General features: G+C 51.7%; 1 protein-coding gene across 3 annotated transcripts in view; it reads right to left on the bottom strand.

Moving 5' to 3' along the window:
- Positions 1-23,591, bottom strand: part of EFCC1 (EF-hand and coiled-coil domain containing 1) — a 72,371-nt gene that overhangs the window by 1,846 nt on the left and 46,934 nt on the right. Inside the window, exons 3-7 of one of the 3 annotated variants that reach the window (XM_068162635.1) lie at positions 20,207-20,352; positions 9,437-9,572; positions 8,114-8,279; positions 4,082-4,240; positions 1,726-1,795 (exon numbers count right to left, since the gene is read on the bottom strand). In XM_068162635.1, coding sequence (XP_068018736.1) covers positions 1,726-1,795; positions 4,082-4,240; positions 8,114-8,279; positions 9,437-9,572; positions 20,207-20,352 — 677 coding nt within the window. The remainder of the gene's footprint in view (positions 1-1,725; positions 1,796-4,081; positions 4,241-8,113; positions 8,280-9,436; positions 9,573-20,206; positions 20,353-23,591) is intronic. The other 2 variants (XM_068162636.1, XM_068162637.1) reach the window with 2 other exon arrangements.

Here is a 23,591-nt window from a genome sequence, read left to right as displayed (position 1 = left end):
GATGCAGCAGGGACAGAGAGCTGCATAAGGTCACCTCACTTGTTAGGGTGGTTTGAGGAAGCTGTGCTGCAGTTACAGAGGGATGTACTTGGCTTCAGCAGCATCACTGAAGGCTTCCTGTGCAGGTACCTTCTGGACACTTGTGTGCTGTGGAAATTAATAGCCTCTCCTCTTGTTCTCACCAGGACAACATCTGTCCTATGGCTCAAAGATGGTTTTTCTCCATGTTGATCTCCTGGGGTCAAGAGAAGTCTGTCTGCTTCCTCTGCAGCCCCTCTGGAGCAGCACAGCTTATCTCTGGGCTGCCTGTGCCCTGGATTGCTGGACACAGATAACAAGAAGGCTTTGCAGCTGCAGAACCCAGAAGGGTTTGTGCATTATTCTCCTTAACTCACTGCTAATAACATTCTCCAAAATGAAACCCTCAGGCCACCTCCAGCCTTTTAGAATCTTTTGACCACTGCCTGCCAATTAAAAGCCCCTCCAAGCCATTTGCTTAGGCTGAGCACAGGATGCTCATTTCTTGAAGGTAAGTACAAATGCTCTGCTAATAGGAACAAAGTCATCAAACCTCAACCTCCAGGCTGTGAGCCCCTGATGGGCCCTGCAAAGGCAGCTCTGGCACATCAGTCCACTGTCAGGGGAAAGGAGCTGGCAGGTTTCATTTTCATGAGAGGAACACAAACAGCTATCACTAGAGGAGTGAGCAGGTCTGAGCCAGTTTCTCTCCAGAAGGACTCTGGTTTGTCTATCTTGTTTGGATTGCAGCAGAGGAACCCAACAGCAAACCTGGCAAACAGGTGCCTTACACACCTAGCTGTGCTTTCCACTTTCTCCTATCACTGAAGCCCTACAGACAGTAGTGGGACACTCAGTTGTTCCCCTAAGGCCAAACTCTAATGTAAAATTGGCTAAGAAAAACAGCCCTTCATGTGCTCCTGAAAGCCCACAAAGCCTCACTTTCTGTGGGTAACCTTGCATCATGCTTCTTGCCCCCTAGCCAGTCTCCCAGTATTTGACCTATTTCTTCCCTCCTCATCTGCTCAGTATTATTCCTCCCAAAGGACACACTTGTCCTGCTTCTTGGTCTTTATAGGTGACTCATGGGCTGCAGCAAGAGAAGTGTGGCCAGCAGGGCCAGGGAGGGGATTCTGCCCCTCTGCTCCTCTGCTGAGACCACAGCTGGAGCTCTGGGTCCAGTTCTGGAGCCTCTGTGCCAGGAAGGATCTGGAGGTGCTGGAAGGTGTCCAGAGAAGGGCCACAAGGATGAGCAGAGGGCTGGAGCTGCTCTGCTACAAGGACAGACTGAGGGAGTTGGTGTTGTGCAGTCTGGAGAAGAGAAGGCTCCCAGGAGACCTAATTGTGGCCTTGCAGTATCTGCAGGGGGCTCCGAGAAAGCTGGGGAGGGACTTTTGAGGGTGTCAGGGAGTGATAGGACTGGGGGGGATGGAGCAAAACTAGAAATGGGTAGATTGAGATTGGATGTTAGGAAGAAGTTGTTGCCCATGAGGGTGGTGAGAGACTGGCACAGGTTGCCCAGAGAGGTGGTGGAAGCCTCATCCCTGGAGGTGTTTGTAGCCAGGCTGGATGTGGCTGTGAGCAACCTGCTGTAGTGTGAGGTGTCCCTGCCCGTGGCAGGGGGGTTGGAGCTGGCTGAGCCTTGAGGTCCCTTCCAGCCCTGACAGCTCTGTGATTGTATAGAGTCTCTATGATTTCTTTTCTTACCAGGCTGGGGGTCACTGCAGGATTCCAAAGTGCTCAGCAGGATCTTCCCCAGGGCTCTCTTGGACACATTCTGTGAAACACAAAGCAGGGTTAGGACACAGGGAAGGCCTCCTCCTCTTTAAAGGGCTGCAAGAGACTCGAGGAGCGTGTGCGAATTAAACCAAGGTCAAACTGCAGCCTGGCAACACAACACCTGACAGTGCCTTCAGTTGCAAGCATTTTAGCTGAGATACTGCTCAAATAACAGCAGCTTGTGGAAGGCTGCAGTCCTTTAATATGGCTTCAGACAGAGCAATCATGATTATTCAGTGGGACAATGCAGACTTTCCCAGAGCCTGTGCCTGAAGAGCCCTAAGTGGCAGGCAGTGTAAGCAGGGCATGCACCACCAAAGCTTGCTCAGTCCTCTGCCTGTGTTGAAATGTGATCCAGCAGACTTTGTGGTGTGGTCTCAGAGTGGCTGCTAGGCCCCAGCTGCTCTGGGAACCATTTGGAGCCCTTTTAGGTACAAAGAACCTAGAAGAGCTTGTGAGTGCTGTGCCCACTGATGGTTCCACGCTCAGGCAGAAGGACCGTGACCCGCAGCAAGAGGCCTGGAAAAGCTACTCAGGGTCAGAAGGGTCTTTTTCTGTCAGCAACCTCCTGGGACGTTGCATAAGGTGTCTGGAAAAACAAACCTCCTTAATTTGCATCCAGACACCAAGGCCTGCTTGCTGGGAGATGGGTTTGCAATCAGTTTAATTAGCACTTGGAGCGCCCGGATCTGCAGGGACAGCTTGGTCTTGTTAAAGCTTCAAGAAGTGGAAATAGATGGAAGATGTTCTGGCAGAAAGAGGATGTGCCTCCCACCAGCCCAGGCAAAGCTGGGCCTGCTTTTACTGGTCATCTGCCTTCTGCTGGTCTCCCCCCCGTGGGGACTGGGGCACAGTGGGCAGCAGTGTGCTGGGATTTGACCTGACCTCAGCCGCACAGCGTCGGGTTTCAACAGGCCCAACGGGAGGTGCAGCTGCCTCTGGACAGTCCCTGCTTTGTGGTAGCTTCTCTTGCAAATGAGGTGCTTGGGGTATGGACAACATGAAGGGGACCATGCTGGGGATATGGACAACATGAAGGTGACCATGCTGGGGAAGTGCCACCTGACCCCACAGGAATAAGCTCTCTCTTGTCTGAAGTCCATCCCACCAGGGATTTGGGGGATGCTTGCTGAGCTCTACGGGGAACCCTGCCCAGGATCTTGCTTGTTGGCAGCTGTGTCAGCGCTGTGGGAGCTGGCAGCACAGGGTGGCATGGTTCCAGCAATGACTGGCATCAAGTGCTGTTATCCCTGCCACGTGGCACAGTGTGTGCTGAATTGTCTCCTAGGCAGCAGGGATCTGCAGTGATACAACTGACCACTGCATGGCGTCTTGAAGCCCTGACACAGCAGAGCAAATCATGCTTGTTGCCAGTCATGGTCTTCACAAGGTGAAGCCTTTGCTGCTTTGCTGATGCATGTGCCAGACTTGCAACAGGGAAGCAGGATTTCCATGTCAAGTGCTCAAACAGGAGACCACCAAATTATGGGATATTGCACTTGCTGCCTAGAGCCATCAGTGGAACATGAGCATAGTTCAAACAAAGTCAAGGGATCATCTGAGGAGGCTTTCTCATCTCACACATAACAGGCAACAGCTTTGCTGGAAATCAGAGAGAACCCTCACTCATCATCAAAGAAATCAGTTCCTAGCAGTCCAGTGCACCCCTAAAGCACTCCATGCCCTACAGATGATGCAATTTGCCCAGCTTTTGGCCAGCCCTTACCATTAGCATTGCCCAGCAGGAGATTTAATCTGATTCCTTTTGGAAGGACTGAACTGCCACCCTGGCCACATACCTCTGGGATGTTACTGCTTCAGCTTTGATCAATCCATATGTGGATTATGAATTGGGAAAGAAACTTCTCACCACCAAGAGCTCTCTGGTAAATAGGAAGGGGGTTTGCCCCTTGACTCAGTGTGATGTTAGGATGCAGTTAAACAAAAGGTCCTTTCCTAGAAGGGAAAAATAATCTTCTAGAATCCTTCTGGTTAACAGCATTTTGGTTCTCCTGGTGTCCTCTGCTTTTTTTGTTCAGAGGATACAGGGAACCTGGAGTGCTAGACCCCAGGATATCCCTAGGCTGCTTTTAGAAGGTCAGCACCAGGGGGCTAGAGGTTTCTCTGCAATCCCTGGGCAGTTCTCAGGGCAAACACAGGTCCAAGTATGTGCTGGTGTAAAGGACTTTGTACTTACTAGCAGGTATAAAAATGCTTTTTCCAGTTTGGAAAGGCCATTACCCAAAGCAGTTTTAAGTCTCTGGGCTGCCCCTTTTTACCATACCAAGTCTCGAAGCTGCTGAAGAAGCTGTAAGACATCCATGAGCTTCTCTTCCACCAGAGACAGCCTAACTCTCTCAGTCTCCAACATCTGCAGCTCCATCTTCAACAGTTCAGTCTCCTCCACCTTTTGCTGCAGTTCACCTAGCAGTGGGCCTCTTACCTGGACAATGACACAGGAAGTTAAAAGCACTGCAGCTGTGCACTCTCTCCCCCAACAACTGCATTGCCCTCCAGAACATTCTTGGCATAGAATCACAGAATTATAGAATCAATAAGTTTGGAAAAGACCTCAGAGATCATCAAGTCCAACCTATCACCTAACACCTCATGAGTAACTAAACCATGGCACCAAGTGCCACATCCAATCCCCTCCTGAACACCTCCAGGGATGGTGACTCCACCACCTCCCTGGGCAGCACATCCCAAGGGACAATCTCTCTTGCTGGGAAGAACTTTCTCCTCACCTCCAGCCTAAACCTCCCCTGGCACAGCTTGAGACTGTGGCCTCTTGTTCTGCTGCTGGGTGCCTGCCTGGGAGAAGAGACCAACCCCCACCTGGCTACAACCTCCCTTCAGGGAGTTGGAGAGAGCAAGAAGGTCTCCCCTGAGCCTCCTCTTCTCCAGGCTAAGCAACCCCAGCTCCCTCAGCCTCTCCTCCCAGGGCTGTGTTCCAAACCCCTCCCCAGCTTTGTTGCCCTTCTCTGGACACCTTCCAGCAGCTCAACATCTTTCCTAACCTGAGGAGCCCAGAACTGGACACAGGACTCAAGTGCTGAGCACAGGGCACAATGACCTCCCTGCTCCTGCTGGCCACACTGTTCCTGATGCATGCCAGGATGCCCTTGGCCTTCTTGGCCCCCTGGGCACACTGCTGGCTCATGTTCAGCTGCTGTCAACCACTGCCCCCAGGTCCCTTTCTGCCTGCCTGCTCTCAGCCACTCTGATCCCAGCCTGCAGCACTGCCTGGGGTTGCTGTGGCCAAAGTGCAGCCCCTGGCACTTGGATGTGTTCAATCTCCTGCCCTTGGACTCTGCCCATCTGTCCAGCCTGTCCAGGTCCCTCTGCAGAGCTCTCCTAGCCTCCAACAGATCAACTCCTGCCCCCAGCTTGGTGTCATCTGCACATTCACTGCTGATGGACTCAATGCCCTCCTCCAGATCATCAATAAAGATATTGAACAGGATGGGGCCCAGCACTGATCTCTGGGACACACCACTGGTGCCTGGCTGCCAGCTGGATGTGGCACCATTCCCTACTGACCATCTCTCCTCAGTGCCTATATTTTGCAAGTAGCTTAGGGTTAACTATCACAGAATCAGAGCATCCCATCTTGGTGGGGGTTGGAAGGGACCTCTGGAGATCAGCCATTCCAACCCCCCTGCATCTACAGCAGCTTGCCCAGGATCACAATGGCCGGGGGGGTTGGAAGCTCTGCAGAGGAAGAGACTCCAGAGCCTCTCTGGGCAGCCTGCTCCAGGGCTCTGTCACCTTAAAGGTGTGGAAGTTTTTCCATCTGTTACTCCTAATACTTGCTTTGTTATCATCTGAGTGCAGATGTTGATGAAGTAAATACAGCTGCTAGATGTCAGGGCAGCTGATATGGGTGAATCTTTTGAGGGTACACTAAGCCACTGTCTAAAAGCACAAGAAACAGACCCCAAAGATGCTAATTCTCACCTATGAATGAAACAAAGACCTCAGGAAAGCAGCAGCCTTGTAGGTGATGAGGTGGCTGTTGAAGTAGGCTAACTGTGTATCAGCAAAGTCTATTTTAGACTTCAACCAAATGACCTTTGTAGCTCTCTGTTAATTGGTATGAGATGGCCTCAGCTGTCCAGGGGAAGAGAACTCCTTTGTGCCTTCAGTCCAGGCCTGTGCCAGATGGCATTTACAGCATGGAGGCAATCAGCAGTATCATTAAGGAAACCAGCTGTTTAATCCATTGAAGACCTCCCACAGCCTGCAGAGTCCCAGCTGAGCTGCTGCCACCTGGGGGATGACAAAGCTGGCTCTCCATAGGGGAAAGTCTTCGTGTGTTCATCTCACAGGGGTGTTCACGCAGGGATGCTGACTCATGGCTTGGCAGGTGGATTAGATTAAGTCATCCAAACTTCTGGAGCTGTTGTAGAGCTCAAAAGAGTGGTGATGGCTCATGGACAGCTCGTGAACAGGCTGCTCTCCAGCAGATAGGGGAATGAGCACCAGCTAACACGTACCATTAGCACTGCCAAAACCCACAATGACCTTCTAGAAGGCTGAGGGATTGCTTTCCTGTTTCACTCTGCTGACACTCAGAGTGTTTTGTGGCCTGGGAGTTCCCTCCCATCCATTACCACCTATTCAAATGAATTAGGGTAGAAATTTCCACCCAGAAAAGGGCTGTATAAGGAGCATGCATATAAGACCTTGGTGAGTTCAGCTCTCTCCTTAGCCATTTCTAGAACTGCAAACTGCACTAAAGATGCAAAGGGGGACACCACCAAGGGATTAGCAGAGCCACCAGATCTGGCTCACAACCCAAACATGATTTTGTTTCCCAGTGGAATCTTAATGAGTACATTTAGACTGGGGCTTGCAACAGGGCATTACAGAGAGGGGAGGGGGTTCAGAATGCTGGGCACAGGAGTGACTGAGAGAGAAGATTACTTTTGTTCACAGAATCTCAGTGTGGTGGGGCTTGGAAGGGCCTCTGGGGATCATCCACTCCAACTCCCCTGCTCACACAGGTTTGCCTAGATCAGGCTGCACAGGAATGTGTCCAAGTAGCTTTTGAAAGTCTCCAGAGAAGCAGACTCCACAACCTCTCTGGGCAGCCTGCTCCAGGGCTCACAGCAGAGAAGTTTGTCCTCACATTCAGATGGAGCCTCCTGGGTTCCAGTTCATGCCTGTTGCCCCTTGTCCTGTTGCTGGACACCACTGACCAGAGTGTGGCCCCAGCCTCTCTCTTGCCTCCAACCCTTTAGCTCTTGCTAAAGAGTGGTGGGGAATGGTGCCACATCCAGCTGGAATGGTGGCAACTGAGGAAAATTTCTGGCAGTAAAAATCTGTAACATCATGAGGCAAGGATCTTTTGCTGATTCCCAAGCACAACCACAAGGGGACAGTGGATGATCAGGCAGCAGATCTGAAGCTAGCAAACTCAAATCCTCTGAACCTGTTCCTTTCTAACCAGGGTGTGGGAGTCCTTGCCCTGAGATACCAAAAACATCAATATCTTTAAAGAAAGGAAAGAAAAATCCATGGTAGGATGGGATGGGATGGGATGGGACGGGATGGGATGGGATGGGATGGGATGGGATGGGATGGGATAGAATAGAATAGAATAGAATAGAATAGAATAGAATAGAATAGAATAGAATAGAATAGAATAGAATAGAATAGAATAGAATAGAATAGGAATAGAATTGAATTAACCAGGTTGGAAAAGACCTTTGAGATCATCAAGTCCAACCTCTCACCCAACACCATCTAATCAACTAAACCATGGCACCAAGTGCCACATCCAATCCCCTCTTGAACACCTCCAATGATGGTGACTCCACCACCTCCCTGGGCAGCGCATCCCAAGGGCCAATCTCTCTTGCTGGGAAGAACTTTCTCCTCACCTCCAGCCTAAACCTCCCCTGGCACAGCTTGAGACTGTGGCCTCTTGTTCTGCTGCTGGCTGCCTGGGAGAAGAGACCACCCCACACCTGGCTACAACCTCCCTTCAGGGAGTTGGAGAGAGCAAGAAGGTCTCCCCTGAGCCTCCTCTTCTCCAGGCTAAGCAGCCTTCAGTCATTTAACTAGAGGATAGTGTGTGGAGAGCCTGTGTGTGGTACACATCTCATCCTTCACACACATGGGTGGGAACCACAGTAGCAGTGTAGATGTTACAGCAGAGCAGGAGATGTCTGAGCTGGCAAACTAACAGCACAGTGAGCAGCATCAGTACCAGGGCATGGAATGGCCAGAACAAAATATAGAAGCACACACATGCAGCTACTCAAAGGTACAGAAATGACTCTTCCAGGCTCTGCTTGCCACCTGTTACCTCTTCCATATTTGTTTCCAGCTTTGTCACCTCATGCCCTTTGAGCTGAAGCTGCTGGGGTAGCTGTGTGGCTCTCTCTGTCAGCTCTGCAGGGACTGTTTCGTGCCCATCAGGACTGGTGGTCTCCAAGTAGGACATTAGCTTCTTCCACATTCTTTCATCACATCTACACATGCATTAAAAAGAGAAGAAAAAGAAGTCATTGAAAGCTGCCACTGAAGGTCTGTGCTTGTAACAGGCAGTTTGACAACACAGATCATAAATTAGGGTCCTGATCAGCCTTAGGTGGGAAGATCCACCATGGGTTTTCCCCAAAAGCTGGGCTGGGTGGCCAAAGGTGCTGATTTTACCCATACACTATCTCTGCTTCTTGATGGTGCCTTCAGGTCTGTTCTCCAGGGGTCAGAGCTAGGTACACTCTTGTTCAACATCTTCAATGAGTTTGCTGATGATACCAAACCAACACCCAGTCAGGCTGTGCTGCCATTCAGTGAGACCTGGCCAGGCTGGAGAGTTGGGTGGAGGGGAACCTCATGAAGTTCAACCAGGGCAAGTGTAGGGTCCTGTACCTGGGGAGGAATAACCCCCTGCACCAGTACTGGTGAGGGCTGAGCTGCTGCAAAGCAGCCCCCCAGAGGGGACCTGAGAGTGCTGGTGAACAAGAAGTTCACCATGAGCCAGCAATGTGCCCTCATGGCCAAGGGGCAAATGATCTCCTGGGATGCATTAAGAAGAGTGCATTAAGGGAGATTCTCTTCTCCTGCTGCCCTAGTGAGGACACATCTGGACTACTGGCTCTAGTTCTGGGCTCCTCAGATCAAGAGAGACAGGAAACTACTGAAGAGAGTCCAGCAGAGCCTACAAAGCTGCTGAGGGGCCTGGAGCATCTCTGCCAGGAAAGGCTGAGAGCCTTGGGACTGTTGAGCCTGGAGAAGAGCAGCCTCAGAAGGGATCTGAGCAATGCTCAGCAAGAGCTAAAGGGTTGGGGGCAAGAGGCTGGGGCCAGACTCTTGTCAGTGGTGTCCAGTGACAGGACAAGGGGCAACAGACTGGCACCCAAAAGAAACTTCTTTGGTGTGAGGGTGCTGGAGTCCTGGAGCAGGCTGCCCAGAGAGGTTGTGGAGTCTCCTTCTCTGCAGAGATTCCAACCCCCCCTGGCCACTGAGATCCTGGGCAGGCTGCTGTAGGTGCCCTGCTTTAGCAGGGTCTGGTCTGGACTGGATGATCTCCAGAAGCCACTTCCAACCCCACCATGCTGGCATTTTGTATGATTCTGTGTGATCTCTGCAAAGGGCTCAAATCACATTAATCTCTGATACCTACCCACTGCCACAGCAAGGGAGCTTGGCCAGGTTTTTCTTCATGAGGTCCACCTGGGATGGCTGGTCTCCTCCCCACTTCTCTTCCTCTTCATCAGAGGCAGCCTGGCCCTCCACCGAGCGAAACAGCTGATCCTCTGCTGGAGAAACCAACCCCTTAGTGACAACACAACCACTTTCCCCCTGCTGCTCCAGCAGCAGCTCACTCAAACTCCTGGGGCTGAGACAGAAGGGAGAGAGCTGTTAAAAACCCAGCAAAACAGCATGCAGGGGCCTGCAGCAGCCACAGAAGGGGTTTAAAGCTGAGCCAGGGCAGTGTCAGCAATAATTATTAATGAGGTGGGTCTTGGGTCTGCTCTCTCAAGTGCTGAGACAAGAGGAAGGGGCCTCAAATTGTGCCAGGGGAGGTTGAAGTTGGAGATCAGGAAACATTTCTTCTCTGCAAGAGTGGTCAGGGACTGGAAGAGGCTGCCCAAGGAGGTAGTGGTCCCCACCCCTGGAGGTGTTTGAGAAACCTGTGGCCGTGGCACTTGGGGCCATGGAGGTGGTGGGTTGGTGGTTGGACTGAGTGCTCCTAAAGGGCTCTTCCAACCAAAACAATTCTATGACTCTATCAGGCTTTTTTTTCCCCCAAACTTTCCCTATCTTCTCATGCTGCTGCTTGCTTTTCATCTCCATCTTAACCTGGCATGACTGAGCTCTGGAATTCCAGCTTGTCTGGCCACGTTTCCATCCGAATTTAAACACCTTGAAATAATCTCCATGAGTGCTTCTAGACAGCAAGGCTGTACCTTGAGCTGCTCTTGGGTTGATGGTTGGAGCCAATGGTCTCAGAGGTCTTTTTCAAGCACAAGAATTCTGTGCCAACACTTCAGCACTCTCCTGCAGGTAACCTGCTAGCTCTTTCACTTCAATTCTTTAAGTACCTCTGACATAAGGAGCAGGGTGAAGGATCAGGAGGGCAACTGTCTCAAGCTGTGCCAGGGGAAGTTTAGGCTGGAGGTGAAGCAAAAGTTCTTCACTGAGAGAGTTGTTAGCCACTGGAATGTGCTGCCCAGGGAGGTGGTGGAGTCACCATCCCTGGGGGTGTTCAAGAGGGGATTGGATGTGGCACTTGGTGCCATGGTTTAGTCATGAGGTCTGTGGTGATAGGTTGGACTCGATGATCTCGGAGGTCTCTTCCAACCTGGGGGATTCTGTGACTCTGTCAGGGCTTCTGTGAGGGGGAGGGGGGGGGGTGCCTCCTTTTATTTTTTTATGTCAGCATGTGGCAGTTCAAATCCTAAAGCTAATCCTTGAAGTCATTGTGCCCCTGTACTCTGCATTGGTTAGGCCACACCTTGAGTCCTGTGTCCAGTTCTGGGCCCCTCAGTTTAAGAAGGACATCGAGACACTTGAAGGTGTCCAGAGAAGGGCAATGAGGCTGGGGAGAGGCCTTGAGCACAGCCCTGTGAGGAGAGGCTGAGGGAGCTGGGGTTGCTTAGCCTGGAGAAGAGGAGGCTCAGGGGAGACCTTCTTGCTCTCTACAACTCCCTGAAAGGAGTTTGTAGACAGGCAGATATTGGCCTCTTCTCTCTAGCAACCAGCACCAGAACAAGGGGCCACAGCCTCAAGATGTGTCAGGGGAAGTTTAGGCTGGAGGTGAGGAGAAAGTTCTTCACAGAGAGAATCATTGCCCATTGGGATGTGCTGCCTAGGGAGGTGGTGGAGTCCCCATCCCTGGAGGTGTTCAAGAGGGGATTGGATGTGGCACTTGGTGCCATGGTTTAGTCATGAGGTCTGTGGTGACAGGTTGGACTCGATGACCTTTGAGGTCTCTTCCAACCTTGGTGATTCTGTGATTTTCAGCTCCTCTGGGGCACAGAATGGTGCCTGGTGGGACTTTTCAGCTCCTTTACATTACAGTAAGATATATCCTGGGATGTTGAGGGTTATTATGCTGCTTGTAACTCCCTGTGAGTCCATGATGGGCACTGGTCCCAGCTTTATCCCCAGCATTTATTTTGAGCTGACATCAGGATAAGCCCATGCTAGCATGATTTGGAATGCTGTAATTGTTTACCTCACTAGCTGTCAGTTGATTAAGCAGGTTTAATGAATTCTAGCAAAGTGATCAGGAAAACTGCTGTTAGTTCTTTAGAGATGACCTCAGGTGGCACTGCAAACGTTATGCAGATTCCATAGTATCATAGTATCATTCAGGGTTGGAAGGGACCACAAGGATCAGCTAGTTCCAACCCCCCTGCCATGGGCAGGGACACCCCACACTAGATCAGCCTGGCCAGAGCCTCAGCCAGCCTGGGCTTAAACACCTCCAGGGACAGGGCCTCAACCACCTCCCTGGGCAACCCATTCCAGGGCTTCACCACTCTCATGGGGAAGAACCTCCTCCTCACATCCAGCCTGAATCTCCCCACCTCCAGCTTCATTCCATTCCCCCTAGTCCTATCACTACCTGACATCCTGACAAGTCCTTCCCCAGCCTTCTTGGAGCCCCCTTCAGATACTGGAAGGCCACAATTAGGTCACCTCGGAGCCTTCTCTTCTGCAGACTGAACAGCCCCAACTCCTTCAGTCTGTCCTCGTAGGAGAGGTGCTCCAGCCCTCTGATCATCCTTGTGGCCCTTCTCTGGACACCTTCCAGCACCTCCACATCCCTCTTGTAATAGGGGCTCCAGAACTGGAGGCAGTACTGCAGGTGGGGTCTCACCAGAGCTGAGTAGAAGGGGAGGATCACCTCCCTCGACCTGCTGGCCACACTTCTCCTGATGCAGCCCAGGATCTGATTGGCTTTCTGGGCTGCAAGTGCACACTGAGAGCTCCTGTTGAGCTTCTCCTCCACCAGCACCCCCAAGTCTCTCTCCTCAGGGCTGCTTTCCAGCCAGTTACTGCCCAGCCTGGATTTGTGCCTGGGATTGCCTCGACCCAGCTGCAGGACCCTGCCCTTGGTCTTGTTGAACCTCATGAGGTTGGCTTGTGCCCACCTCTCCAGCCTGTCCAGGTCCCTCTGGATGGCCTCCCTTCCCTCCAGCGTGTCTGCTGCACCACACAGCTTGGTGTCATCAGCAAACCTGCTGAGGGTGCACTCAATGCCACTGTCCATGTCACCCCCAAAGATGTTGACCAAGCCTGGTCCCAGGACTGATCCCTGAGGGACTCTGCTTGTCCCTGGCCTCCACTGGGACATGGAGCCATTGACAGCCACTCTTTGGCCATCAAGCCAGTTCCTTATCCATCTAGTGGTCACCCATCAAACCCATGTGTCACCAGCTTGGAGACCAGGATGTGGGGCAGGACAGTGTTGAAGGCTTTGCTCAGCTCCAGGTAAACAACATCAGCTGCTCCCCCCTCAGCTATTGATGTTGTCACCTGCTCAGAGAAGGCCATCAGGTTGGTCAGGCAGGATTTGCCCTTGGTGAAGCCATGCTGACTGTTCCAAATCACCTCTTCACTATTCTTCTGAGCCAGTAGTGCCTCCAGGAGGATCTGTTCCATGATCTTTCTGGGCACAGAGGTGAGACTGCCTGGCCTGGAGTTCCCTGGTTCCTCCTTCTTACCCATTTTGAAAATGGGAGCAATGTTTCCCCTTTTCGAGTCTGTGGGGACTGCCCCAGACTGCCAGGACTTTTAGCCCCTTCAGCCCAGGAGAGGGGGACTGCCCCAGACTGCCAGGACTATTAGCCCCTTCAGCCCAGGAGAGGGGGTCTGCCCCAGACTGCCAGGACTTTCAGCCCCTTCAGCCCAGGAGAAGGGGCTCCAGGGGATGAGTCACCCAGCAGAGGCTCTCAGGAAGCTGCTTTCTGCCTGATTGCTAGGAGGAAGAACTGCAGCTGGAGCTGAAACACCATTTCCCATTGTCTCTCTGAGGACTTCTGTGTGGTCCCATCCCTGTGCCAGCAGCAAGATCCCCTTCAGAGGGCAGCCGCGTCCCACTGCCGCAGCAGCCTCTCGCTCTCCAGCTGCAGCCTGCCTCATCCTGGCTCAGGTCTATTTTCAGCCACAAAGGACAAAAAGCCTGTGGTTCTGGGCTTGGCTTGGTGTTGAGTTAACCCCTCAGCATGTGGTTGTTACTGCAATTTGCATTCCAGCAGCATTCCCTGTGCCTAATTTATAGGTTATCGCCTTCAGTAATTGATTGCCTGAGCAGGAACAAAGCTCAGCTGCATGCAGCCTTGCTCTTTAATGATGAGAGAATGAATGGCTGCATTTTTATGGCAACCTTAACACTGTACAAACTAATTTATTAGCAGCACTTTCTCCCTGTGAGGCTCTGCCTGGCCAAATCACAAAGACCTTTCTATTTTCAATGGGTGATGCATTAGGAGGGAACTATTTTCCCACCATCATTTGTTTTCCTGCCACAGGAGTTCAAAGGGGTAAAGAGGTTATGGCTGCTAGAAATAGAAATAGAATGAACCAGGTTGGAAAAGACCTCAGAGATCATCAAGTCCAACCTCTCACCCAACACCATCTAATCAACTAAACCATGGCACCAAGTGCCACATCCAATCCCCTCTTGAACACCTCCAGGGATGGTGACTCCACCACCTCCCTGGGCAGCACATCCCAAGGGCCAATCTCTCTTGCTGGGAAAAACTTTCTCCTCACCTCCAGCCTAAACCTCCCCTGGCACAGCTTGAGACTGTGTCCTCTTGTTCTGCTGCTGGCTGCCTGCCTGGGAGAAGAGACCAACCCCCACCTGGCTACAACCTCCCTTGAGGGAGTTGGAGAGAGCAAGAAGGTCTCCCCTGAGCCTCCTCTTCTCCAGGCTAAGCAACCCCAGCTCCCTCAGCCTCTCCTCCCAGGGCTGTGCTCCAGACCCCTCCCCAGCTTTGTTGCCCTTCTCTGGACACCTTCCAGCAGCTCAACATCTTTCCTAACCTGAGGAGCCCAGAACTGGACACAGGACTCCAGGTGTGGCCTAAGCAGTGCTGAGCACAGGGCACAATGACTTCCCTGCTCCTGCTGGCCACACTCTTCCTGATGCAGGCCAGGATGCCCTTGGCCTTCTTGGCTGCCTGGGCACACTGCTGGCTCATGTTCAGCTGCTGTCAATCAGCACCCCCAGGTCCCTTTCTGCCTGGCTGCTCTCCGCCACTCTGACCCTTGGGCTTGTTGTGGCCTGGGGTTGTTGTGGCCAATGTGTAGAACCTGGCACTTGGATGTGTTAAATCTCCTGCCCTTGGACTCTGCCCATCTGTCCAGCCTGTCCAGGTCCCTCTGCAGAGCTCTCCTAGCCTCTAACAGATCAACTCCTGCCCCCAGCTTGGTGTCATCTGCACATTCACTGATGATGGACTCAATGCCCTCCTCCAGATCATCAAAGATATTGAACAGGCTGGGGCCCAGCACTGATTCCTGGGGGACACCACTGGTGCCTGGCTGCCAGCTGGCTGTGGCACCATTCACCACCCTCTCTGGGCTCAGCCTTCAGCCAGTTCCTAACCCAGCTCAGAGTGCTGCTGTCCAAGCCAGGGGCTGACAGCTTGGCCTGGAGTTTGCTGTGGGGGACGGTGTCAAAGGCCTTGCTGAAGTCCAGGCAGACCACATCCACAGCCTGCCCCACATCCACCAGGTAGTCACCTGGGCATAGAAGGAGATCAGGTTGGTGAGGCAGGACCTACCCTTCCTAAATCCATGCTGCCTGGGCCTGATCCCTTGGCCATCCTGTAAGTGCTGTGTGACTGCACTCAAGATGACCTCTTCCATCATCGTGCCTGGCACTGAGGTCAGGCTTGAAGGCCTGTATGGGCAGCTGTGAGAACTCTCACCCAATGTGACCCATCACATTCCTTGATGAGCTGCACACTGCTGTGTTTAATCCAGGAAATTAATTGCAGCCTCTGACATAGCAGAGACTTGGATTAGGGGTTTAAATGTGGAGGGGAAGGCATTTGAATCACAAGTGGCCTTCAGAAAGTATCCAAGATGCTTGTGATGCTTTCACTAGCTCTTCCCCCTGCCCTCCACAGGAAGTCTCCTTTGCTCTGGTTCAATGTGTGTGCAAAAAGTGTGGCTTGCATCCCCCTTACAGGTTAGCCTCTTTCCAGTGCTGTGCTGTGACAGCAGGAGGGGCAATGGATACAAACTGGAAGTCAGGAAGTACCACCTCAGTAAGAGGAACAACTTCTTTGCAGTGAGGGTGCTGGAGCCCTGGAGCAGGCTGCCCAGAGAGGTTGTGGAGTCTCCTGCTCCGGAGGCTTTCAAAGCCCACCTGGATCTGCTCCTGTGTGACCTGCCCTGGGTTATCCTACTCTGGCAGGGAACTTGGACTAGATGATCCCTGGAGGTCCCTCTCAACCTCCACCACTCTATGATTAGCAGAGCTGGAAGCCAGAAGGAAAAGCAAAACTTCTTATGCATCTCTTAAAGTAAAGGCAGTGTTTTATTGAAGTGCTTCTGGGAAGCTCACATTCAAACCACAAGGTTCTGTTGGTAGAACCACAGGGCAGTTTTTGGTGACATTTGGGCATTAATTTGGAAACTAATGGAGAAGGAGGCCTACAAGAAAGCTGGAAGGGACTTCTGACAAGGGTTTGTAGTGGTAGGATGAGGACAAGGGCTTTAAGCTGGAATAGAGGAGATTGAGACTGGAGGTTAGGAAGAAATTCTTCAGAGTGAGAGTGGGGAGACTCTGGCACAGGTTGCCCAGGGAGGCTGTGGCTGCCTTCTGCCTGGAGGTGTTCAAGGCCAGGCTGGATGAGGCCTTGAGCAAGCTGGGCTGGTGGGAGGTGTCCCTGCCCATGGCAGGGGGGTGGAACTAGGTGATCTTTAGGGTCCCTTCCAACCCAACCCATTTTATGATTCTATGACCTAGCCAATGCCATTGATGGCAGTGCTTCTCCCCTCTGAGAAATTAATGGCTATACAAAACCCCCAGGACTTTGCACCTGAATTTCTTTACCTAGCATATTTGTCTTAAATCTTACCACACTATTTTATGTGGACAGCTCTCTGAGTTGTTGTTTTGTTCTCTGCCTGACTCATGCTTTTTTAGTTGATGGAACACTTTTTCAGCTTGTTGAATCTGTGAACTCAGGTCTGTTTGGTATCATTCAAGTGGAACATCTCTCATATGAGGAAAGGCTGAGAGAGCTGGGGCTGTCTAGCCTGCAGGAGGCTAAGGGGAGATCTTCCTCAATGCTTACAAATATCTAAGGGGTGGGTGTCAGGAAGATGGGGAAGACTCCTCTCAGTGGTCCCCAAGAGGGAATGAGCACAAACTTGAACATAGCAAGTTCCACCTAAACATGAGGAAGAAATCCTGTCCTGTGAGGGTGGCAGAGCCCTGGAGCAGGCTGCCCAGAGAGATGGTGGAGTCTCTGTCCCTGGAGATGTTGAAGGCCTACCTGGATGTGTTTCTGTGTCCAGTTCTGGGCCCCTCAGGTTAGGAAAGATGTTGAGCTGCTGGAAGGTGTCCAGAGAAGGGCAAGAAAGCTGGGGAGGGGTCTGGAGCACAGCCCTGTGAGGAGAGGCTGAGGGAGCTGGGGTTGCTTAGCCTGGAGAAGAGGAGGCTCAGGGGAGACCTTCTTGCTCTCTCCATCTCCCTGAAGGGAGGTTGTAGCCAGGTGGGGGTTAGTCTCTTCTCCCAGGCACCCAGCACCAGAACAAGAGGCCACAGTCTCAAGCTGTGCCAGGGGAGGTTTAGGCTGGATGTCAGGAAGAAGTTCTTCACAGAGGGAGTAATTGGCCCTTGGGATGTGCTGCCCAGGGAGGTGGTGGAGTCACCATCACTGGAGGTGTTTAGGAAGAGACTGGATGGGGTGCTTGGTGCCATGGTTTAGTTGATTAGTGTTGGGTGATAGGCTGGACTCAATGATCTCAAAGGTCTTTTCCAACCTGGTCTATTCTATTCTATTCTATTCTATTCTATTCTATTCTATTCTATTCTATTCTATTCTATTCTACTCTATTCTAATTTGCTTTAGGTGATCTTGATCTGGCTGGGGGTTGAACTCAGTGATCTTGAGAGGCCCCTTCCAACTCCTACCATTCTGTGATTCTGTGAGGTGCAGTCTGCTGTAAACTGCACTTGCAATGCAGGTAGAGTGGGTTGGACGTAGAAACTCTCTCTGAGCCGGCAAAGAGTCTGATCAAAATATTTGGCACAGGTTTGTTTTGTAAAGCCCAACCCCATGGAGAACATGTCACAATGGTACTTGTATTTACAGGTCATCATCTTTTACATTCCCAAGCAGCTTCTTGCCAGCTCCATTCAATACACACCCAAAATCTCAGGTTTTTTGGGTCACTAAATGCAGCTCTCTGAGCATTTTACCCACAGTTAATGTGTGCTTCCATCTTCTTGGAACTAGGGATGTCCAGCAGCCCTGAGGAGAGTGACTTGGAGGTGCTGGTGGAGGAGAAGCTCAACATGAGCTCTCAGTGTGCACTTGCAGCCCGCAAAGTCAATCAGATCCTGGGCTGCATCAGGAGAAGTGTGGCCAGCAGGTCGAGGGAGGTGATTCTCCCCCTCTGCTCAGCCCTGGTGAGACCCCACCTGCAGTACTGCCTCCAGTTCTGGAGCCCCTATTCCAAGAGGGATGTGGAGGTGCTGGAAGGTGTCCAGAGAAGGGCCACGAGGATGAGGGCTGGAGCACCTCTCCTATGAGGACAGACTGAAGGAGTTGGGGCTGTTCAGTCTGAAGAAGAGAAGGCTCTGAGGTGACCTAATTGTGGCCTTGCAGTATCTGAAGGGGGCTACAGGAAGGCTGGGGAAGGACTTCTCAGGCTCTCAGGTAGTGATAGGACTAGGGGGAATGGAATGAAGCTGGAGGTGGGGAGATTCAGGCTGGATGTGAGGAGGAGGTTCTTCCCCATGAGAGTGGTGAAACCCTGGAATGGGTTGTCCAGGGAGGTGGTTGGGGCCCTGTCTTTGGAGGTGTTTAAGCCCAGGCTGGCTGAGGCTCTGGCCAGGCTGATCTAGTGTGAGGTGTCCCTGCCCATGGCAGGGGGGTTGGAACTAGCTGATCCTTGTGGTCCCTTCCAACCCTGAATGATACTATGATACTATGATACTATGCCCAAAAAGAACAGCAAAATCCCTGGAGAGAAGACAACAAATGACCTCCAAATTGCTGTCTCCTTGAGAGCCCTCGTAACAGTGCCTGCCCTACAATGCCTAGCTGAGGTCATGGATGGTGAGATCCAGCCTTGGCCATAGGGTTTTAGAAGACCTTCAAAGAATTCTTTGTGCAGCCCCTTGGGAGATCACCAGGGTGTGCTGTGATGGCAGCAGTTAGTGCCACATCTGCTAAAGGGGTTGGCCCTTTTTTGGAGCTACTGCAGCCACCAGGATGTTTCCAAAGAGCGTGGCTGTGCAGAGCATTAGCTGCAAATGGTTTCCTGAGAGATGATTTTAGCTGAAGTTCTGAGGGTTTATTTACAGAGAAAGGAAAACTTTTAAGCCAGGAAAAAGGGTTTGGTGAGGTGAACCTTGGGGAAAGAAGCTGTAACTGGAGGGGTGTGGTCATGGGTCGAGAGACATTCTCCTCCCTCTCTCTACTCTACCCTGGTGAGGCTCTGATTTCAGTGGGACCCTTTCAGGTCTCCAAAAGCCTTTTGCACTCACTCTGAGGACAACTTTAAATTAGAGTGGAATGTGCTGTGCCTGAAATGTTTCCATGAAAGTCTGGTCCATGGCTAGCACAGGCTTCAAAATCCAAGCACCAGCATTGCCAGCCAGGTGGTGTGGTTAAAGGGGGAGGTGTTTGAGGTGAGGGGTTTGGAGTTTCTATTTCATCTCTCCCTCAGAACATAATGTTGCTGATGACCCTGGTGAGACTGCATGTGGAATCTTGTGTCCAGTTCTGGGCCCCTCAGTACAAGAAGGACCTCAGGGAACTGCTTGAGAGAGTCCAGCACAGAGCCACGAAAATGATGAAGGGAGTGGAACATCTACCTTAGGAGGAGAGCCTGAGGGAGCTGAGGGCTCTGTAGCTTGGAGAGGAGGAGCCTGAGGGTGACCTCATTGCTGGTGCTAAAGATGTGCAGGGTGAGTGCCCAGAGGCTCTGCTGGGTGATGCCCAATGCCAGCACAAGGGGCAGTGGTGGAAGTTGAGGCAGAGGAAGCTCCATGGAAACCGAAGGAAGACTTTTTTCCCTGTGAGGGTGACAGTGCCCTGGCACAGGCTGCCCAGGGGGGCTGTGGAGTCTCCCTCTCTGGAGATATTCAACCCCCACCTGGATGCATTCCTGTGTGATCTGCTCTAGGTGACCCTGCTCTGGCAGGGGGCTTGGACTGGATGAGCTTTCAAGCTCCCTTCCAGCCCCTAACACTCTGTGATTCTGTAGTGACTACCAATGAAGCACTACAGCTCAGAAATAGACTTTGCTTTTGGTTTGTACCTATTTCTGTATGAGAAATGAACAGAGAATACATTATCCCTAAGGTTCTCCAATATATATCTTATGGTTCTCAATATAAAGAACATACTGGGAGGGCCCCATCCATCTTCTGCCTGATATTTGGCTTTGGGAAATGTGGAAAGTGATGGCAAAGTTCAGCTCAGGGTGGACTGGATGATCTTTTGAGGTCCCTTCCAGTCCCTAACATTCTGTGATTCTGTCATATGTTCAGGCTTTCATTAAGCACAGAATTATGTGAGGGGGGAGAAGTAGAAAGCTGGGCTGTTGCCTTTTGCTTAGGTGTAGGATTTCAAGGTTCATTAGGGTAGGTTTGTGGCTTTGGTGGTTTGATGCCTAGAGTGTATTTTCTGCTGAGGGTCTTACAGATCAGAGAGGGAATAAAGCAGGTGGGTGCTGGGTTTGATACCGTTCTCAGAGGCGCCCGCTCCGCCGGTGGGGGATCGTCGGTCTGGCTGGACACCGGGCAGGCAGGACCTCCCCTCAGGCCGTGCTGCTCCCTCCCTCTGCCCCGGGCTGCTTCTGCAGGGAAGCTCAAATCTCGCCACTTCTGACCTGGAAAAGAAGGGCAAAATGAAGTGGACTGGCAGGACATGTGAAAACAGCACAGGGCAGGAATGACTCTGATTGAATGCAGCTCTTCAGATCTGCTGGAGAGAAGAGAGGCATCTACCAACAGTGCCTGGAAGCCAAACCCTTGAGGGCTGCTTCACCAACAATCAAAGGAAGGTGGATATCAGTTCTTTAGCTAATATGAACTAAAAATTACTTGTGGCTTTTAGTTCAGGTTAGAGATATCTAGAAACTAGACATGAGAACAGCCTACTCTGGCCACAAGCTTCCCTTCTGACAGCCACAGCAGTGTCTGCTGCACCTTTACCACGGGCACCACACCACCAGAGCTGGTCTTGGACTGGCATTCAGACTGGAAATGTCAAGCAGTTTTGATCTGTCCTTCCAAGGACTGGAAAAGAAGCAGGATTAGAGACTGAAATCAAAAAGAAAGGTGCATGGAGTGCCACATCTGAAAACCAGTGAGTCACAGCTTAGAACCCTCTCAGCAGTGGGCTTCTGACATCCCCCTTTGAAATGGTGCTCTCTTCTGAGTAGATGTCCATCTATGGGCATTTCATCTAAAGGAAACAGCTTCCAAGGGTCAGTACACAGATCAAATAATGTCACAGGTGAGCATGACTCCTTATACTTGCCAGCCAAATACATCCTGAAGAAAGTAATTTAACCCAATGAAGTACAGTGATTGTTTTGACTGAGGAACTTGTGGTTGCCTTTGCTCCAGGGAGGCCACACCTGGAGTAGCATGCCCATTCTGGGCTCCCCACTTCAAGAGAGACAGGGAATACTGGAGAGGACCCAGTGGAGGTGACAAGGCTCTGAGGGACCTGGAGCAGCTCTGTGAGGAGGAAAGGCTGAGAGCCCTGGGCCTGTTGAGCCTGGAGAAGAGCAGCCCCAGAGGGGAGCTGAGCAATGCTCAGAAAGAGCTAAAGGGTGGGGAGAGATTCCAAACCCAGATGGACATTTTGATTCTGGACAACCTGCTGTGGGTGATGTTGCTTTAGCAGGGGGGGGTTGGACTGGATGATCCCAGAGGTCTTTTCCAACCCCAAACATGTGCAAAGAGACAGCACAGCAGGAGTACCTTCAAGGAAATGAAGAGCAGTATACATTTGCATGGAATTGAGAAACTCCTATTTATGGTGGGTAATTGGAAGTGAAGCACATCACTGCACACATGTAAGGTTGGGATCAAACATTCTCTTGCAGAATCAGCTGCCTTTTGGGTATGGAGCTAACAGTGCACTGAGTCCAGTCCATTATATGTATGTTGTGCAAGATAATGTTATGTCTGGCCCCTCAATTTAAGAAGGACATTGAGACACTTGAAGGTGTCCAGAGAAGGGCAACAAGGCTGGGGAGGGGTCTGGAGCACAGCCCTGTGAGGAGAGGCTGAGGGAGCTGGGGTTGCTTAGCCTGGAGGAGCCTCAGGGGAGACCTTCTTGCTCTCTCCAACTCCCTGAAGGGAGGTTGTAGCCAGGTGGGGCTTGGTCTCTTCTCCCAGGCAGGCAAGCAGCACCAGAACAAGAGGACACAGTCTCAAGTTGTGCCAGGGGAAGTTTAGGCTGGAGGTCAGGAAGAAATTCTACACAGAGAGAGTGATTGCCCATTGGAATGTGCTGCCCAGGGAGGTGGTGGAGTCCCCATCCCTGGAGGTGTTCAAGAGGGGATTGGATGTGGCACTTGGTGCCATGGTCTAGTCATGAGGTCTGTGGTGACAGGTTGGACTCGATGAGCTTTGAGGTCTCTTCCAACCTTGGTGATTCTGTGAACTCCCACCTCACTCCAACCTCCTTTTAGGTAGTTGCAGAGAGAATGGTGTGGTTATGCTTTTCTCAGTAGGAGCTGTCATACAGATCACAAAGAGAGTGTATGCAGAAGAAAGCAAAGCACCTTCAGGAGGTTTATAGCAAATTAAGCTCCCTCCAAATGCTTCCTAAAAGTTAGCTTTGGTCTGGTGAATACTGAACGTGCCTGACGCTTCCCATATGAAATATTCATCAACAAAAGAGATATAAGCACTCAGCAAATTGCTCTTACTGAAACAGGTTGCATAACATGACCTTGTGGTATAAACCTAAACCCTTCCTGCCTGTAAATCCAACTGCTGCTAGAAACAGGACTTTGGGTGTAGTAATAGAGAAACCGGTGCCAAGTGAGAGAGGAGTGCTGCAGGGAGCTTTTGTTTAATGCAGCTGCTGTCAGGTCCTGAAGAACCACACCAGTATTAGCTCCCTTGCTGCCTCTGAAAGCATACTGAGTAAATAAGATCATCAATTTAGCAGCAGCCAAGGCCAGTGTTTCAATATATCTGCAGGGACAGAGGCTGAGGGAAACCGTGCTTTGGATTCAGCACTGATTTGTCCCCCCCCACGCCCCCCGGGTAGAGCTGAGTGCACAAAGCTGATGACATCTTTTGTTTACAGTTCATGGTGGTGTTTAGCTTAGCAACAATTGTGTTTCCTGTGAACTGCAGGGGAAAGAGCAGGGTCCTGAATGGAGCCTGGCTAAGCATTCAGCCTCCACAGTCCTGGAAGCAATCATTACCAAGGAGTGGCTAGTGTGGCCAGCAGGGCAAGGGAGGTGATTCTCCCCCTCTGCTCAGCTCTGGTGAGACCCCACCTGGAGTACTGCCTCCAGTTCTGCAGCCCCTATTACAAGAGGGATCTGGAGGTGCTGGAAGGTGTCCAGAGAAGGGCCACAAGGATGAGCAGAGGGCTGGAGCACCTCTCCTATGAGGACAGACTGAAGGAGTTGGGGCTGTTCAGTCTGCAGAAGAGAAGGCTCCCAGGTGACCTCATTGTGGCCTTCCAGTATCTGAAGGGGGCTACAGGAAGGCTGGGGAGGGACTGCTCAGGATCTCAGGTAGTGATAGGACTAGGGGGAATGGAATGAAGCTGGAGGTGGGGAGATTCAGGCTGGATGTGAGGAGGAGGTTCTTCCCCATGAGAGTGGTGAAGCCCTGGAATGGGTTGTCCAGGGAGGTGGTTGAGGCCTCGTCCCTGGAGGTGTTTAAGCCCAGGCTGGATGAGGCTCTGGCCAGGTGAGAGACTGGCACAGGCTGCCCAGGGAGGTGGTGGAAGCCTCATGCCTGGAGGTGTTTGCAGCCAGGCTGGATGTGGCTGTGAGCAACCTGCTGCTGTAGTGTGAGGTGTCCCTGCCCATGGCAGGGGGTTGGAACTGGATGATCCTTGAGGTCCCTTCCAACCCTGGAACACCAC

This window comes from Melanerpes formicivorus, unplaced genomic scaffold (genome assembly GCF_026170545.1).
Source record: "Melanerpes formicivorus ecotype bairdi unplaced genomic scaffold, bMelFor1.0.p_v2 SCAF_66, whole genome shotgun sequence".
Lineage (NCBI taxonomy): Eukaryota > Metazoa > Chordata > Aves > Piciformes > Picidae > Melanerpes > Melanerpes formicivorus.
The sequence above is the reverse complement of the archived record's forward strand: the minus strand, read 5'-3'. Positions and strand labels throughout refer to the sequence as shown.